Genomic DNA, 16,940 nt, shown 5'->3' with positions numbered 1-16,940 from the left:
TATAGGAATCATTAGTAAGCACATGGAAAGATGCTCAACATCATTAGTCATCAGGGAAAAAGAAATCAAGAAATCAAAACCACAAAATGAAATACCACTTCCCATCTACTGAGATAGCTATAATTTTAAAAAATAGTAAGGTACTGGTGAAAATGTGAAGAAACAATAACTCTCATACACCGGCTGGTGGAAATGTAAAATAGTATGGCCACTTTAAAAAACAGTTTAGGGGCGCCTGGGTGGCGCAGTCGGTTAAGCGTCCGACTTCAGCCAGGTCACGATCTCGCGGTCCGTGAGTTCGAGCCCCGCGTCAGGCTCTGGGCTGATGGCTCAGAGCCTGGAGCCAGTTTCCGATTCTGTGTCTCCCTCTCTCTCTGCCCCTCCCCCGTTCATGCTCTGTCTCTCTCTGTCCTAAAAATAAATAAACGTTGAAAAAAAAATTTTAAAAAACAGTTTAGCAGTTTCTTAAATTCACCATACACCAAGTAATTCCACTTGTAAGTACTATGCCAAGAGAAATGAGAACATATGTTCCCACAAAGACTTGCATGCAAGTGTTCATGGCAGCCTTATTCATAAAAGGTAAAAAGTATAAACTCAAATGTCCATCAAACTGAAGAATGGATAGACAAAATGTGGTATATCCATACATTGGAAAACTGTTCCACAATAAAAAAAATGAAATACTGATACATGCTACAACTTCAATGAACCTCAAAAACATCATACAAAATACAGAAAGCTAGACACAAAAGACCCCATAGTGTTATGGTTTTATTTATATGAAATGTCCAGAAAAGGCAAGTCTATGGAAACTGGAGGTAGATTACTGGTTATCTGGGGCTGGGCATGGTATTGACTGTAAACATGCATGAGAAATATTACTGGGGTGCTGAAAAGATTCTAAAACTGGAGTATAGTAACATCACAATTTGATAAATTTACTGGAAATCATGGAGCTGTACACTGTAAAACAGATGAACTTTATGGTCTGAAAATTACATCTCAATAGTTTTTTTAAAGCTAAGGGTGGGGGAAAAAAAGTATAATTAATCATATGGGAGAGAGAACATAAACAAAATGGGCCATAGTTGACCACTGTTGAGGCCAGGGATTCAGTACACTATTCCTTTCCTTTTGAAAAAAATTTTTTTGACGTTTTATTTATTTTTGAGACAGAGAGAGACAGAGCATGAACGGGGGAGGGGCAGAGAGAGAGGGAGACACAGAATCGGAAGCAGGCTCCAGGCTCTGAGCCATCAGCCCAGAGCCCGACGCGAGGCTCGAACTCACGGACTGCGAGATCGTGACCTGAGCTGAAGTCGGGCGCTTAACCGACTGAGCCACCCAGGCGCCCCTTCCTTTCCTTTTTTATATATATTTAAAGTTGTTAGGATGCCTGGGTGGTTCTGTTGGTTAAGGTCAGACTCCTGCTTTCAGCTTAGGTCATGATCTGAGAAATCATGTGAAATTGGGCCCCATGTTGGATTCTGTGCTGAGAGTGCAGAGCCTGCTTGGGATTCTCTCTCTCCCTCTCTGCCCTTCACCCCCACCACCACACGCACGCTCTCTCAAATAAATTTTAAAAAATAAAGCTGTTGATACTATATATGAGATATAAGATCTCCAAGTACTTATGAAGGCAAAACTTTTCTTTCCTGTCTAGCTAAAGAACCTCAGGAAATTGGCCCAACACTGTAAATCACATAAAAGAAAACACAGGAAAATACTATTAGTTTCTTGCATATAGTGGGCACCATATCTATTCTTCAACGTATCTCTTAACTTTAGGTGTATTATTACCTATAGAAAAATAATAAGGTGTGCTACCCAAATTAAATTAATATAGACTGCTTTCTCTGACACCAAATCTGCTACAACAAAGACCTGAACAAAGAGAATTCTGATGAAGAACAAAGCAATTACATTTCTGGATCTCAGCATCACTGCCTATAGTATGTGAGAGTTGGCCAAGATAACATTTAAGTTCTCTTTTAGCATTGACACTTTCTGATTCCAGAATTTGTTTGCCAGTTTTTTCCAGTAACTCCTTCTTACACCATGGGGTATGTGATACAGGTTAACTAGGTCCCAGATGAAAACACAGGCAGAGTTACACAACAAAAACGCATGAGAATTAACTAAGCGGTAAAGGTCAAGTTTCATTTCTTGTACTACATTTACATAAATGCGTTTCTCCTAATCATGTTACTATGAAACTCCTTAGGTTGGTTCAAAACACTAGCTGTGTGTGTGTATGTTCGTGTTGGAAGGAAGGCAGGCAACCTAGGAAAAGATTCTATTACCTTGGTACAGTCTCTTTTCCACCAAGAATTTTTTAAAAATATGACATTTAAGTCTGAAACATTTCAAAATGAGTTTGTGATGACAACTATTCCATACCAAAGTTTCTCAATCACTCCACCTTTTGCAACCTGGATTAATCCTACCACTGCAATGAACTGTTTTAAGACTTCCTAAAAACACAGTTGGCGAACTCCTCCCCTAGTTTCCATTCTTTCTGGTCAGTCAGCAAATGTTAGACTTCCGTTTGCCACTTACTCCTAAAATACCCTCCCTCCCAAGCATTCCCAGCCAAGGTGCTTGACCCTTACTGAATTCATGTATTGTCATGGCTTTAGATCCAGCTGTTAAGACAAAGGAATTTGGTGTTTACATAGAAAGACATGAAAAGTTTTGAGCAGGGAGGTGACAAGAGAGCTGAGCATAAGAAAATTAACCCTTGGGACGCCTGGGTGGCTCAGTCAGTTAAAAGCATCCGGCTCTTTGTTTCGGCTCAGGTCATGATCTTGCAGTTTCATGAGTTCGAGCCCCGCGTTGGGCTCTGCACTGACAGCTCTGAGCCTGGAGCCTGCTTCAGATTCTATGTCTCCCTCTCTCTGCCCCTCCCCTACTCGTGCTCTGTCTCTCTCAAAACTGAATAAATTTTAAAAATAAAATTAAAAAAAACCTGCCCAGACTCAATGCCCTTCTCACATACAACTCTAACAGTGATTGGCAGAATGTAGGGCCATCTCCATATTCTTCTTAGAATTCTCCAGAGTACCTAGTACACAGTAAGTGTTCAGTGAACATTGGTTAAATGAGAAGACATTCTTGCTGGTCACCCTTACTGCAATCTATTTCAGCCTTCATATAACTCTTGAAACCAAAATGCATATAAGGAATTTAGTGATACACTGAGAACTGTGTTGGTTTATGGTATTCTTCAGTTCAAAAGTTTCGTAACAGTCATAAGCAAAAGGTCTATCAACAGGTACATGGGTAAATACGGCCCAAATTAATAAAGGTAAAAGAAATAGAGTATCACCATTTTGCAACTACCAAAGAAATAATGGATCTAAACAGTAGTTTGCTGGAAACAGCTCATACCAGCTTCTGAGAGCCAACTCAGTACACCTGTTCCAACCCCACATTTAGTGACACATCAGCAAGAATAAAATTGGCTGTGGCAGGAGTGTTTATACCATAAAAATTGGCAGACAGCCAGTTAAACATTGACCAACGCACCACTGGATAAAGGCAATGAAGCTCAATACCTGATAAAACGATTATATGAAAGGCTATGGGGGATCTCGATGATAATGGATGAACCAGGCTAAAACTTCATGAACCCACTGATAAACCAAACATCACAAAAACCTAGGCATTAGACATCAGAGGCCTCCTACTGTGATGCAGTAGAAAATACACAGCATCACCAGTAATGATTCTTGCCAAAACTAGAATGTGATTCTAATCAAGCCTAGATCTACCTACCAGTTTGTAAGAAATACAAAAGACAGAAGGACAACAAGCCAAATATAGAATGTGGAATGTCTACAGGGTAGATGATTTTCTTACGGATGAATAAATACCAACTGGCGGGGGGCGGGGGGAGGAACAGATTGTAGGAAGTTCCTATCGATTAAAAGAGACTTAATAGATGTCAAAACAAACACAGTGTGCATTGTAGCCCTTGTTTGAATACTAATTTACAAGTCACTACAAAAACACATACTTGAGACAATTCAGAAAATCTGAACATTGGCTAGATATTAGATATTAAGGGGTTATTGTTAATTTTGTTACATGATAAAGATTTAGTGATTTTTTTTTGAAAAGGCCTTATCCATTAGAGATACATATAATGTATATATGAAAGTATACAATATCTGGCACTTGATCTGGGGATGGGGATTTTCTACTTTTACATAAATTTGAAGTTTTCCTTAATACAGTTTTTAACAGAGTAACCAGTATACAGAATATATACAAAAGAATGACAAAATTACCAGTACTGACAGGGATATATCTCCAAGAAATAATGACTTGCCTAAAAGCGTTGGGGAAACATGTACAATGTGATACCAATTACTTTAATGACAAAAAACATTAAATTGATATTATGAGTGGACTAGAAAATGTCAGAGGGATAGCGGGCTTGGTGGAGATGAGGTTAAGGAACAGATCTGTCTGCACTGTACACAGAACAAAAAATTTGTCTATTACTCAAATGAGTTTTATTAGCATTTTAACGTATATTTATTTTTGAGAGACAGACGGCAGGCAGGGGAGGGGCAGAGAGCGAGGAAGACACAAAATCTGAAGCAGGCTCCAGGCTCTGAACTGTCAGCCCAGAGCCCGATGCGGAGCTTGAACCCACAGACCACGAAATCATGACCTGAGCCGAAGCCGGACACTTAACTGACTGAGCCACACAGGCGCCTCAATAAGCATTTTAAAAATAAAGGTCATACCTTTATCCGCATCCTCCAGGTATTCTAGTCCTGTTCTTTCCCACAGTCCCTTGTTCAAGCACTCAGCCAGCCAGGGAAAGCTGTAAAACCAGAGGGTCGATAGAAAAGAGAATGCATCCTGCCTAATTGCAGCACTAGCTGCCCCCTCACCTTGGCAAGCCTTTGTAAACCCTCTACAGGCACAAATCACAGCACTATGCTAGTAGAGAAACTTTCACATAACTATTGGAAAAGAAAAAAAAAAACCTATACATAGCGGAAGGAACAGGAAACAGGAAAAAGAAGGCCCAAGTGACACTATACTGCAGCCAACACCTTTTACCTATCAACTACTGAGAAGTGCAAAAGGAAACCTTAATGCTGTCACTACAAATTCTTTCCTTTTAAGTTTACTTATTTGGGGGGGGGGGGGGAAGACAGGGAGAGAATCCCAAGCAGGCTCCATGCCACCAGCACAGAGCCCAATGGAGGGCTCGAACTCATGAACCATGAGAGCTCGAACTCACGAACCAGGAGATCATGACCTGAACCAAAATCAAGAGTTGGATGCTTAACCAAATGAGCCACCCAGGTGCCCCTGTCACTACAAACTCTGAGTGTTACTTCTAATTTTTTTTAATGTTTTATTCATTTTTGAAAGAAGAGAGAGAGAGAGAGAGAGTCCCATGAGTGGAGGAGGGGGAGGGGCAGAGAGAGAGGAAGGAACAGAATACAAAGCAGGCTCCAGGCTCTGCACTGTCAGCACAGAGCCTGACGCGGGGCTCGAACCCATGGACCATGAGATAATGACCTGAGCCAAAGTCAGATGCTTCACTGACTGAGCCAGTCAGAGAAAAAGTACAATTGTATGCAAGCAGCCAGTTAATGATTCTTTAAATGTTTTCCAAACACTAAAAGGGATTTCCTCCATGATTTGTGGTAGCTGCAGGATTGCTTAAGCAGTTAAAAGTCCAATAATGAGTATGCTGCCAAACTCATCATCTAAGTCAAGGATGTGTCCAGACAACTAAGAGACCAGTTAACAAGGTTACAAGATAGATCAATATATAAAAACCCATTATATTTTGGGGCACGTAAGTGGCTCGGTCAGTTAAGCATCCGACTTAGGCTCAGGTCATGATCTCACGGTTTATAAGTTCAAGCCCCACATTGAGCTCCACACTGGGCTTCACGCTGACAGTATGGAGTGTGCTTGGGATTCTCACTCTCTCCTGTTCTCTCCCTGCCCCTTCACCACCTGCACATGCTCTCTCTCTCTCAAAATAAATAAACTTAAAAAAATTATATTTCTATACACCAGCAATGAAGACTGAAAAAATGAAATTAAGAAAACAATTCCCTTTAAACTAACATCAAAATAAACAAAATACTTAACAATAAATTTTTTAAGTGTGAAACTTATATGTGAAAACTACAAAATACTGTTGAAAGAAATTAAAGACTTACAATAATGGAAATATATTCTGTGCTCATGAACTGTAAGACTTAATACTGTTAAGATGGAAAACATCATGTTGTAGACCATAAATGTGTACAATTTTTGTCAATTACTCTCATTATAAAGTTGGGGGAAAATATTGTTGAGACAGCAATACTAACCAAACTGATCTACAGAGTCAATGCAATCCCTACCAGATGCCCAGCTGCCTTTAATATAAATTGACAACCTGATCATAAATTTCATATGGAAATGCAAGGAACCCAGAATAACCAAAACAATCTTGAAAAAGAATAAAGCGGGCAGATTCACATGTCCCAATTGCAAAACTTACTACAATTCTGCAACAATCAAGACAGTATGGTGCTAGCTTAATGGAATAGAATTGAGAATCCAGAAATAAACCTTTATGGTCATGATCAGTTGATTTTTCAACAAGGGTGCCAGGAAAATTAAACAGGTAATTAATAGTTTTCTCAACAAATGGTACTGGAACAACTGGGTAGCCACATGCAAAAAAACAAAAAACAAGAAACAAAATTTGAACCCCTGCCTCACACCACATACAAAAAATCAACTCAAAATTGATCAGAGACCTAAATGTAAAAGTGAAAAATATCAAACTCTTAGAAGAAAAGAGTATTTGTGACCTTGAATTGAGCAATGATTTCTAAGATATGATACCAAAAGCACAAATGACAAAAGAAAAAATAAACTGGACTTCATCAAAACTAAAAGTTTCTGCACTTCAAAGGATACCATCAAAAAGTTGAAAGGACAACCCACAAACTGAGAAAATATTTGTAAATCATATATCTGAAAAGGGACTTGTATCCAGAATATATAAAGAACCCTTACAAACTCAACAATAAGAAGACAAACAGCCCAATTTAAAAATGCGCAAAGATTTTGAAGAGACATTTCCCTAAAAATGGCGCAAATATGGCCAACAAGCACATGAAACGATGTTCATCATTAGTCATTAGAAAAATGCAAATAGGGGCGCCTGGGTGGCGCAGTCGGTTAAGCGTCCGACTTCAGCCAGGTCACGATCTCGCGGTCCGTGAGTTCGAGCCCCGCGTCGGGCTCTGGGCTGATGGCTCAGAGCCTGGAGCCCGTTTCCGATTCTGTGTCTCCCTCTCTCTCTGCCCCTCCCCCGTTCATGCTCTGTCTCTCTCTGTCCCAAAAATAAATAAACGTTGAAAAAATTAAAAAAAAAAAAAAAAGAAAAATGCAAATAAAGGGGTGCCTGGCTGGCTCAGTCGGTAGAGCATCTGACTCTTGATCTTGTGATCATGGGTTCAAGCCCCATGTTGGGTATAGAGATTACTTTAAAATAATAATAGTAAAAAAAAAATGGAAATCAAAACCATGATAAGATAAAACTTCATGATGGCTAAAATAAAAACGACAGGCAATAACAAGAGCTTCAAGAATAAACTGCGGTCCTCACAGATTGCTAGTGAGATGGTAAACTGGTGCAACTACTTTGGTAATTCCTTGAGATGTCCAACTTACAGTTACCGTACAACCCAGAAAGTTCACTCCCATGAATATCCATGAACTGATAAATGAATAAAATGTGCCATATTCATAGAATAATATTATTCATCCATAAAAGGAATGAAGTTCTCCTACATGCTACAACATGGATGAACCTCGCAACCATTATATTAAACGAAAGAAGCCAGTTACAAAAGACCATATATTGTGTGATGCCACTAATATGGAATGTCCAGAACAGGCAAATTCACACAAACGTAAAGTATGTTAGAGGATGCCAAAAGCTGGGGGAAGAGGAAAGGGGAATGAAAAGGGGCTGCTAGTGAGCATGGGGTTTCTTTTTAGAGTGAGGAAAATGTTCTAAAACTGGATAATGCTGGTGGTTGCACAACAGTGTAAATCTACTATAAGCCACTGAATTAGTCGGTTAAGCACTGGACTTTGGCTCAGGTCATGATCTCACTGTTCGTGAATTTGAGCCTTGCGTTGGGCTCTGTACTGACAGCCCAGAGCCTGTAGCCTGCTTTGGATTCTGTGTCTTCCTCTTTCTCTGCCCCTCCCCTGCTCGCGCACTGTCTCTGCCTCTCTCTCAAAATAAAAAATATTAAAAAAAACTTTTTTAAAAAGGCGAATTTTATAGTGTGTGGATTTTATCTCAATAAAGCTTTGATTAAAAAAAACTGTCCAGACTGCCAAACTGAACCATTAAGCTGGATGTGTACTGCAGACCCAAAAGTTTGGGGGTGGGGCAGGAATCCCATAATCCTACTAGATTTTAAAAGAGAACCAAGTAGCACTCACATGAATGATACAATAAGGAAATCTGTAAGGTCAAAGCCGTCTGTGTGAGCAAATTCATCCTTTGGAGAACTTGAACGGTTAAGTTGGTAAGACATATTGTATCTCTTCTTCCCAAGGCGTTTACCTATTTCTCAAGTTGCAGAAAAATGTATTTGTTTGTAGGAAACCCCAGACAGACTCTTCTCAGACTGCCAACTAAAAAATACACCCCCATTCCAAGGTAAGAGAGAGCCGTTATCACACTTTGCCCATCCGTAGATCTCACAATGGAGGCTAGAGGAAGTCCTCTAAAACTATTCCTCACTATTGGAAAGGCACTCAAAAGGAATCTGAAGAACCTATCAGAACCTTAAAGAATGTCCTAAAATGCTTCTGTTATTTCAGGTGCATTCTAGGAAGTGGCAACAGATTGGTCATAAAAATACCCTGGATAGAGAATAGTAGGCAAGTTTGAGACAGGTAAACTCAGCCAGGAAGGACATTTCTGGTGCTCTCAGGTACCACCTGGTCATTGCGACTACGGAGTGAAAAGTAAAATTTTTAAAATATCAGGGTGCCTAGGTGGCTCAGTTAGTTGAGCGTCCAACTTCAGCTCAGATCATGATCTTACGGTTCAGTTCATGAGTTTAAGCCCTGCATCGGGGCTTGCTGCTGTCAGTGCAGAGCCTGCTTTGGATCCTCTATCCCCCTCTCTCTCTCTGTGCCTCCTCCACTCATAACGCTCTCTCAAAAATAAATAAAACATTAAAAATAATAATATCTATATATGAGGCAAATTTAAAAGATACAAGTGCAGAGGGGCACGTAGGTGGCTCAGTCAGTTAAGCATCCAACTCTTGATCTTGGCTCAGGTCACGATCTCACAGTTCTTGAGTTCAAGCCCCACATCAGGCTCTGTGCTGATACCGTGAAGCCTGGTTGGGATTCTGTCTCTCCTTCCTTCTGCCCCTCCCCCACTTCTTCTCGCTTGCTCTCTCTCTCTCTCTCTCACTTAAAAACCAAGATACAAGTGGGTATTCAATGAAAAGTGAGTTTCTCTCTCACTTCTGTTCCCAATCATCCTATTCTCTTCCCCAGAGGCAACCACTGTTACTACTTTTCTAAGTATCCTTCTGGAAACTGTCTAAACATTTAAAAAGAACATACATATTCTGCACTGTGCCTTCTTCACTTAGATAGGTCTCTACTTAGTACACATACCTTATTCTTTTTAACTGCTTCGTAAGTATTCATAATATGGATGTACTATAACTTCCTAGCCCCAGAATGGATTTTTATTATCAGGATGTCTAAAGCAGAGATAAAACATTAGCAACCCATGGGTATTATCTACCCATGGATGTGTTTTGTTCAGCCATCACAATGGTTTGAACACGTGGATCAATGTATTTGACCATATGGGATGTGGTGGAAAGAGCTGTCCACCAACATCCACTCTCCTCTTTTATAGTAAGAGGGATGTCAACGGGAAATGGCTACCCTACCAGGAGCTACACTGCCCAGCTGCCTGCAGCCAGCTATCTCCACGGGACTAGCTTTCCCCAGTTAAAAGTTGAGTGGAAGTGATGAAGGTTTCTGGTCTGCAGCTTTAAAGGGATGGCTGTGTTTCCTCCACACAGTCCCTGCCCCTCCAGCCAGGCTGACTGACGCCCAATGACTGGAAGAGGGCTCTCTGTGGCCTGAAGGGGGTTCACCAGCACCGTCCTCTGGTTGCAAGCTTTAGGCATGGCTTTGGAGCAGGTCACTGTTGAGAGTGGAATGAGGGTAGTGGAACAAAACATACCCCTGTTATGAAAAATATTTGCTTTATGAAAACAACTCTTTTGATGAGGAACAGGAGGTTAGGTTCTAAAAAGTACTACCTTCGCAGTGTGGTTTTTCTTACAGGAATTTCAGTAATAAAATGTTTTGTGGCTATAAGCATAGAACTATAAAATCTAAACATCACTGAACAAGTCCCAGGTTTGACTACATCTAGGTTTTGTACACTTGCATCACCACAGAGACTTTCTTACACGTTTTTATTTTCTCTCAAACACAGCAGCTGTTCAAGCCTTGAGAGGATGTCTCCGCAACCTGGATCAGCTATTACAAAGGTGATCTGATCTCTCTTTTACACACGGCATTCGTGTCATACCAATGCCTGCCTATGAAAGCATACACCTTTAGGTCTAATACCAGCACCTACCTATCTAGAGCCCTGGGAGAATCTAGACTCCTGTGAATATAAGTTGAGACTGTTTTACAGGTATCAAAGTAAAGCCAATTGCCCCTGACTGCCAAGTGGCCTTGTTCATTTTTATAGATTTACATTCTATACCAGCCCTTTGCGGGGCACCTGGCTGGCTCAGTCGGTAGAGCATGCGACTCTTGATCTCCAGGTTGTGAGTGTGAACCCGATGTTGGGTGTAGAGATTACTTTTAAAAAATAAAATATTCAAATCAGCCCTTTGTTATCCTTCCCCATATCATGTTACCTATCTGCATAAATGTGAAGGCATTAATGCCACCCTTTTCTAAGCTCTTCCCTTAAATCCCACCCAAATCCGACACCGAGTCTGTGGGCTCTCCTCCCTTTGGTAGCTACAGTCTTTTATTCTATATCCTTCTCCTCCCTTTATATAAACATCAGCCCTCCTATGTAACAACCACCTCATCACTTTCTTCACTTCCCTCTTTCATTCCTGCTTCTTGGCATCATCTCTCCATCCTGTTTCTTCTCCACACAGTCAGTCCACCGTAGGCCACTCTGACTCAGCAATCTAGCCTCACTGCCCCTGTTTTTCACAATCCTGTGTTTCTACCACAGCAGGCAACTGGGGCTTGGTCCCTCTGTGAGCCCACCAAGGAACTATCCCACGGGAGATCAAGGGAGTCAGGGGACTTTATCCTCAGACTCCCTTTCCTCAATGATCTTCTGTGCAAATGAGTGCGTATGGATCAAACATGCTGCTATTAGGATCATGTTTATCACCTCACCAAAACCCTACAACTCCGTGGACAATTGGCCCTATTTTACAGATTAAAAATCTGAAATGCAAGAAGATTAAGCCACTTGCTGAAAATTAAACAGTTAATAAGCAGCTGATCTGGACTCCAAATCCAGCCTCGTCTCTTCCATTCTATGATGCAATGTCGGAAGAGCCACAGCACATCCATTCCCCAGCACGGTCGGCACTCGTGGGCTTGCACAGCCAGAGAGATGCTTGCACGCTTCCAGCCTCTCCTCCCAAGGAAAACGTATTAAGATAGCTGCCCAGATTGTTTTAATCTTCTTGCATGCATAGGAAAACCTTCTAGGTCATAATCCACCAGCCATGTGAAATTTTTATAGCATCATCATCCGTGGCTACTCCCACCTCAAATACCAGTTACTATGAAATTATGCCAGAATTTGGATCAAAGTATGGGGGAAAATGCAAGGCAAATTTTTATCTGATGAACTCATGGCAGAGAATCAAATTTCATAGAGAGTTCCAGACTCTAGTATATTAAAAAACAATCTGTAACTTTACTGTGAGGAGACTACTTTATTAGAACAACTAAAACATGCTGAGCTCTGCTGGGACACAGGGGTCATGCTAATGTGTGAGCCAAAGAGAGTCTTTTCTTGCTTTAGTAGAAAATATAATAATCTGCAAATCACTAGCATCTGAGGCTGGCTTGATTTAAAATGCACACAGATATAGAAAAAGTTCCAGGAAATCACTGTATTTATAGCTTGCCTACATTAGTCAGCGGAACGGCCCTCGCTGCTCCCAAAATAACACTTGGGAAGGCGCTGCATCCTAGCACCTTCACTAAAGCCAAGGCATGGTTCTCATCTGCTGCTCTGTAAGTTCCCTAGGAGGACCTCTCCCCCTTCCCAGGGAGCCAGGCAAGCAGACAGGGCCCTCCAACCTCCCTCACCACCCGCCCAGCTGTACAGTGGCTGCCTCAAGGAAGTCCCAGCCCCAGAAGGCCCCCAGCAGGCTACCTAGAGGAGCCCTGGCCTTAATCCCCTCCACCAACCAGCTAACCATCAGTCAGATTTAGAAAGCAGAGCCCCCTTAGCATTAAACCCTCCAGGACACAGGATCTTCACCACACGGGTAAGACACAGGAGAAGATTCTGGCCGGGTGTTGATCACCAAGATCTTTCACAAAAGAACCGCGTAAGCGTTGGGGAAATAACAGACAGTAATCCCATATATAAATTACCACAATGCAGCAGAGAACAAGACCCCAGCCATGCACACTCAGTGGGCTATGTGGGGTTAAAGTATTTTAATCCTCTTGGTACAGAATTTCTTAATTCCTGGTCCATAGCAAGTGTGGGCAAGGCTCCAGACACATGGGAGATCTATCTGCCTAGAACTGCTTTCCCTCCCAGGAATACCATAGCAACTCGAAGACCTTCCCAGGATGGGAAACGGCCAGGTCTGCTCGTCCCGTGAACTCACAAAGGCCTCTGTGGCAGACACACATCCACGGACTCCCACAGGAAAAGGAAACACTGGGGTGCAGAGGGGCACTTCACCTGGCACACTGGGCTGGAAGACTTTATTCAGATCCAAGGAGGAGGCTCTGGAGTGGGTTTTCTGTGGCCGCGGTGGCGGGGTGGGAGGGTCCTCGCCCCTTTTCATGGCCTCTTCTATGGAGGTGCTAGAGTAAGATCTGCAGCAAAATAAGGAGAGGTTGGAAGGGAGACAGCAAAGCTTTAGTCTCTGAAGTAGGGTTGGAATGGAAACACCCACTACAAAGGACTGACCAGTTCCCATCTCGAAGCAACAATGAATTCTACTGTCCCTTGGGTGCCAGTATCTGCAGTAACTGCCCACACCCAACCCATGAATCAGAAACTTTTTTAACCTCTTTGTTCATATTATATCTTAGACCTAAATTTACCCAAAGGAAAAGCTAAATTCAAACCAGTTTCTACTAGTACTGTTAATAAGAGTAACATGTAAACCTTCTGCTTAGGTACTTCCATATTGTAACAGAAGGGCTTCATGGGTTAACAGACTGCAGAAGTTTCCTCCTGTTTACATGCAAACGTGATGACAGGCACATATGGAAGTGGGACAGATAACCTGAGAGTAAGTATCCGATGCTCAGGGGAATATGCCACAAGTGAAATTCGGGAAAGGAAAACACACATCAGTCAGATGGAGGGGTCGAGGCTGTCTCACCATGAGAAAGACCAGTTTGGGGGTAAAATTTTCAAAGCAAAAGCATCCTCTTAACCTTCTCCCTCCCTCGGTAACAAGTCAGTAGCTAACTAACTAGGCAACTTCTGAGACTGTAACTCCAATAATGACATTTAAAGAAATAGGAAATAAATAACTTGCCAAAGGTCACATAGCTAGAAAGTTACATAGGTTCAATTCAAACTCCAATCTCTTTCTAAATTCCATTTTTAAAATATTCTGATACTGCCTATGAGCCAGGAAAGAAATCTTTTGGTAGCAGCGGCTAAACTACTTAGAGACGTAATTATTTTCTAAATTAATTCAACTCAGTCTATTGCTTAGAAATAGCTTTGTGGATGAGTTCCCAATATGATTTTCTAAAAAGCGGATGTGTATATCCGTTCTGCTCAGCTTCTCGGCTATGTTCATGTCAAAGAAGAAAATGACCTTTGAGTCAGAGATAGGTTCTAGGGACAAATTAACCTCAGGAAACTGCTATCAGTATTTAGCTATTAGAGAGGCATTTATAATATCAGAATCTATCTATTACTATTAAGCAATTTCAATTCTTGGTAAAGCTGGTTTGGGCATAGCAAGATTTTACCTTCCTGAATCATTCCCTCAAGGGTTTCCTTGTGGTGGCTGAAGAGTTTTGTTTGTCAAGCAAGATTGCAATCTTTAATAAAGCCACCATAATGGCATGTGACGTGCTCTGGGGTGGTCCCTGTAAAATAAGTGGCATGACGGGCAAGGCAAAGGCATGTAGGAACCAGCACGAAGAACGCTCTAGTACTTTCAACCAGAGTCAGAGGAAATTGATAAGAAAGAACATTTTCAAATGGGAACTCTTGATTTGAAAAGGAAATGGGAGACTCCTGCTAGAAATTAAAAGAACTTTCAAGCATTTGACTTCGGCTCAGGTCATGATCTCACAGTTCTTGAGTTCAAGCCCCACATCAGGCTCTGTGCAGACAGCTTAGAGCCTGGAGCCTGCTTCGGTTTTTGTGTCTCCCTCTCTCTCTGCCCCACCCCTGCTCATACTCTGTGTCTCTCAAAAAATGAATAAATGTTAAAAAAAAAATAAAAAGATTTAGGGGCGCCTGGATGGCTCAGTCGATTGGGCGACTGACTTCACTCAGGTCGTTATCTCACAGATTGTGAGTTCGAGCCCCATGTCGGGCTCTGTGCTAACAGCTCAGAGCCTGGAGTCTGCATCAGATTCTGTGTCTCCCTCTCTCTCTGCCCCTCTCCCACTCACGTTCTGTCTTTCTCCTTCAAAAATAAACATTAAAAAAAAAATTAAAGAAAAAAAAAAGAACTTTCTACGCCAGACAGAGCTTTAGTGACATTTTTCAGTCAAGAAAGAAAAAATAATATGTGTGCGTGTGTACACTAACACATATATATAGTTAGGCACACCATCCCGTCCCACATACCTCATTCCATTTTATTCCCATATGTAACCTGTATACTTGTATTTCCATATGGAAAGTTACCTGAGTATCAAATAAGTGATACTGGAAAACTAGGACCACAACCAATTTCAATATAAATGTGCAGGGAATCAACACAATAATGAATATAAGTAATGTCAGAATGGGGATTTTCCCTCTTCCCCTCACATTTCTACAAAGTTTTATTATTCTAAAAAGGAAAATAAAAATAATTTGACTCTCTTGGTCTCAATAAAGACCCAGTGGGTTGTAGTGAAAATAAAAAGGTCCAAATTAGACCAGGAGACCAATCCTTAAAAGAACATATAAAATTTGGCCATAGAGGGGTGCCTGGGTGGCTCAGTCGGTTGAGCATCCGACTTCGGCTCAGGTCATGATCTCACAGTTGGTGGGTTCAATCCCAGTGTCGGGCTCTGTGCTGACAGCTCAGAGCCTGGAGCCTGCTTCGGATTCTGTGTCTCCCTCTCTCTCTGCCCTCCCCCACTCACTCTGTCTCTCTCTCTCTCAAAAATAAACATTAAAAAATAAAATAAAATAAAATAAATAAAATTTGGCAGAGATATTAATAATAGAATATGTGACTATGAAGTTTTGTACTTTCACTCGCTTTGAGAAAAAGAGGAAGTCAACAGAAGAAAAATGTGAGGCTCAAATTATAGTTAATATAGCACACCTAAGCAGCTTCCTGCAAGTCAAAGGTTTTTCCTACTATGAGGTCAGATAAATGTTACTATTCTTACATCCTAAAGTCAGTACAGACTAATTTGCAAAAGAGCCATTCATCCTTAAAACAACAACAACAACAACAAAGGATGAGTAAATGTGGCAGCCATAGAGAAAAACGGTGACTATCTTTTCTTCTGGCCAAAAAGAATTCCTGTATCTATTGTTTCAAAAAACATGACTATAGGTATCTGTACCTTCTATAAACAAGAAAACAAATCCCCAACATAGAAAATCCAGATATACAAGTTAGACTAAGGGGTAACTCTCAGATTTACACAAAGACGAAATTTCCTTAAATGTCGGTATTTCAACCATATAAAGTATTATCAGATTTAATTTCACTTTTTCAGGGACGTGTCTAAGTAGCCAAAGGAAGAAAAAAGTCACTAAGAGCCAAAGCAAACATTGGAAGCCACAAACGTACTGTCCTATCTTCCACTGTATTCCTACCACTGAAAAGTGCTCCCAATAACATCCCCCCTCTCTGATGTTCTATTCATGTTCATGTATTTCTCCTCCATCTGCCATTCTGATGTCCAATGCCAACCGCAACTCTGCCTTCCTGGCTCTCCCTCTTCTACCAATCTAAAAACTGTGACTCCAAAAAGAGGCTCTAAGATAGGATAAAACAGACCATAAGCACCGCTTACCCGAAGCTTCAAGCCTCATTTTAAAATTACTGTGAGCATTTGTTTTTCCTACTCTAGATTTTATCCCTCAGGTGTCTGTTTGGTGTCGACCTTGTCACGACAGTAAATTTCAGGGTTAGTCACCTCTTAACCACTTTTCCTTCTCTGCAAAGCCACTGCCCTCTATTCCTTATCATCCTGCAACAAGGGGGCCACGGCACACAAGCCACTTCTTGTCAGTCGACCAGCCAGCAGCAGCCACCACCTTCTACCACTAAGAGACACAGAAATTAAGAGTCTCCCAGCAGCACTGCAAGCTCCGATCAGGCCCCTCCTGACAAAGGAACTCACCCATTGTCTAAGCTGCCAATCTAAAGGAAAAGGAGATCGTGGGTTGGGCTTTGGGTTGTGGGACTTTATTTCTAGTCAAAGAAAGGGTACGAAGGGCATTAAAGCAG

At 41.4% G+C, this 16,940-nt stretch overlaps 1 protein-coding gene and 1 non-coding gene across 8 annotated transcripts in view; one reads left to right on the top strand and one right to left on the bottom strand.

Annotated features, from left to right (window-relative positions):
* The window catches only part of REPS2 (RALBP1 associated Eps domain containing 2), a 219,378-nt gene that overhangs the window by 74,160 nt on the left and 128,278 nt on the right, over positions 1-16,940 (bottom strand). For 5 of the 7 annotated variants that reach the window (XM_045470672.1, XM_045470674.1, XM_045470673.1 and 2 more), the window contains exon 13: positions 13,022-13,158. The exons of the other annotated variants lie outside the window; for them this stretch is intronic. In XM_045470672.1, coding sequence (XP_045326628.1) covers positions 13,022-13,158 — 137 coding nt within the window. The remainder of the gene's footprint in view (positions 1-13,021; positions 13,159-16,940) is intronic. 7 annotated transcript variants of the gene reach the window in all.
* TRNAK-CUU lies at positions 7,446-7,518 on the top strand. The gene has a single exon. It is a non-coding gene; the product is annotated as a tRNA-Lys (tRNA).

The sequence above is a fragment of the Leopardus geoffroyi genome, chromosome X, assembly GCF_018350155.1.
Source record: "Leopardus geoffroyi isolate Oge1 chromosome X, O.geoffroyi_Oge1_pat1.0, whole genome shotgun sequence".
NCBI lineage: Eukaryota > Metazoa > Chordata > Mammalia > Carnivora > Felidae > Leopardus > Leopardus geoffroyi.
The sequence above is the reverse complement of the archived record's forward strand: the minus strand, read 5'-3'. Positions and strand labels throughout refer to the sequence as shown.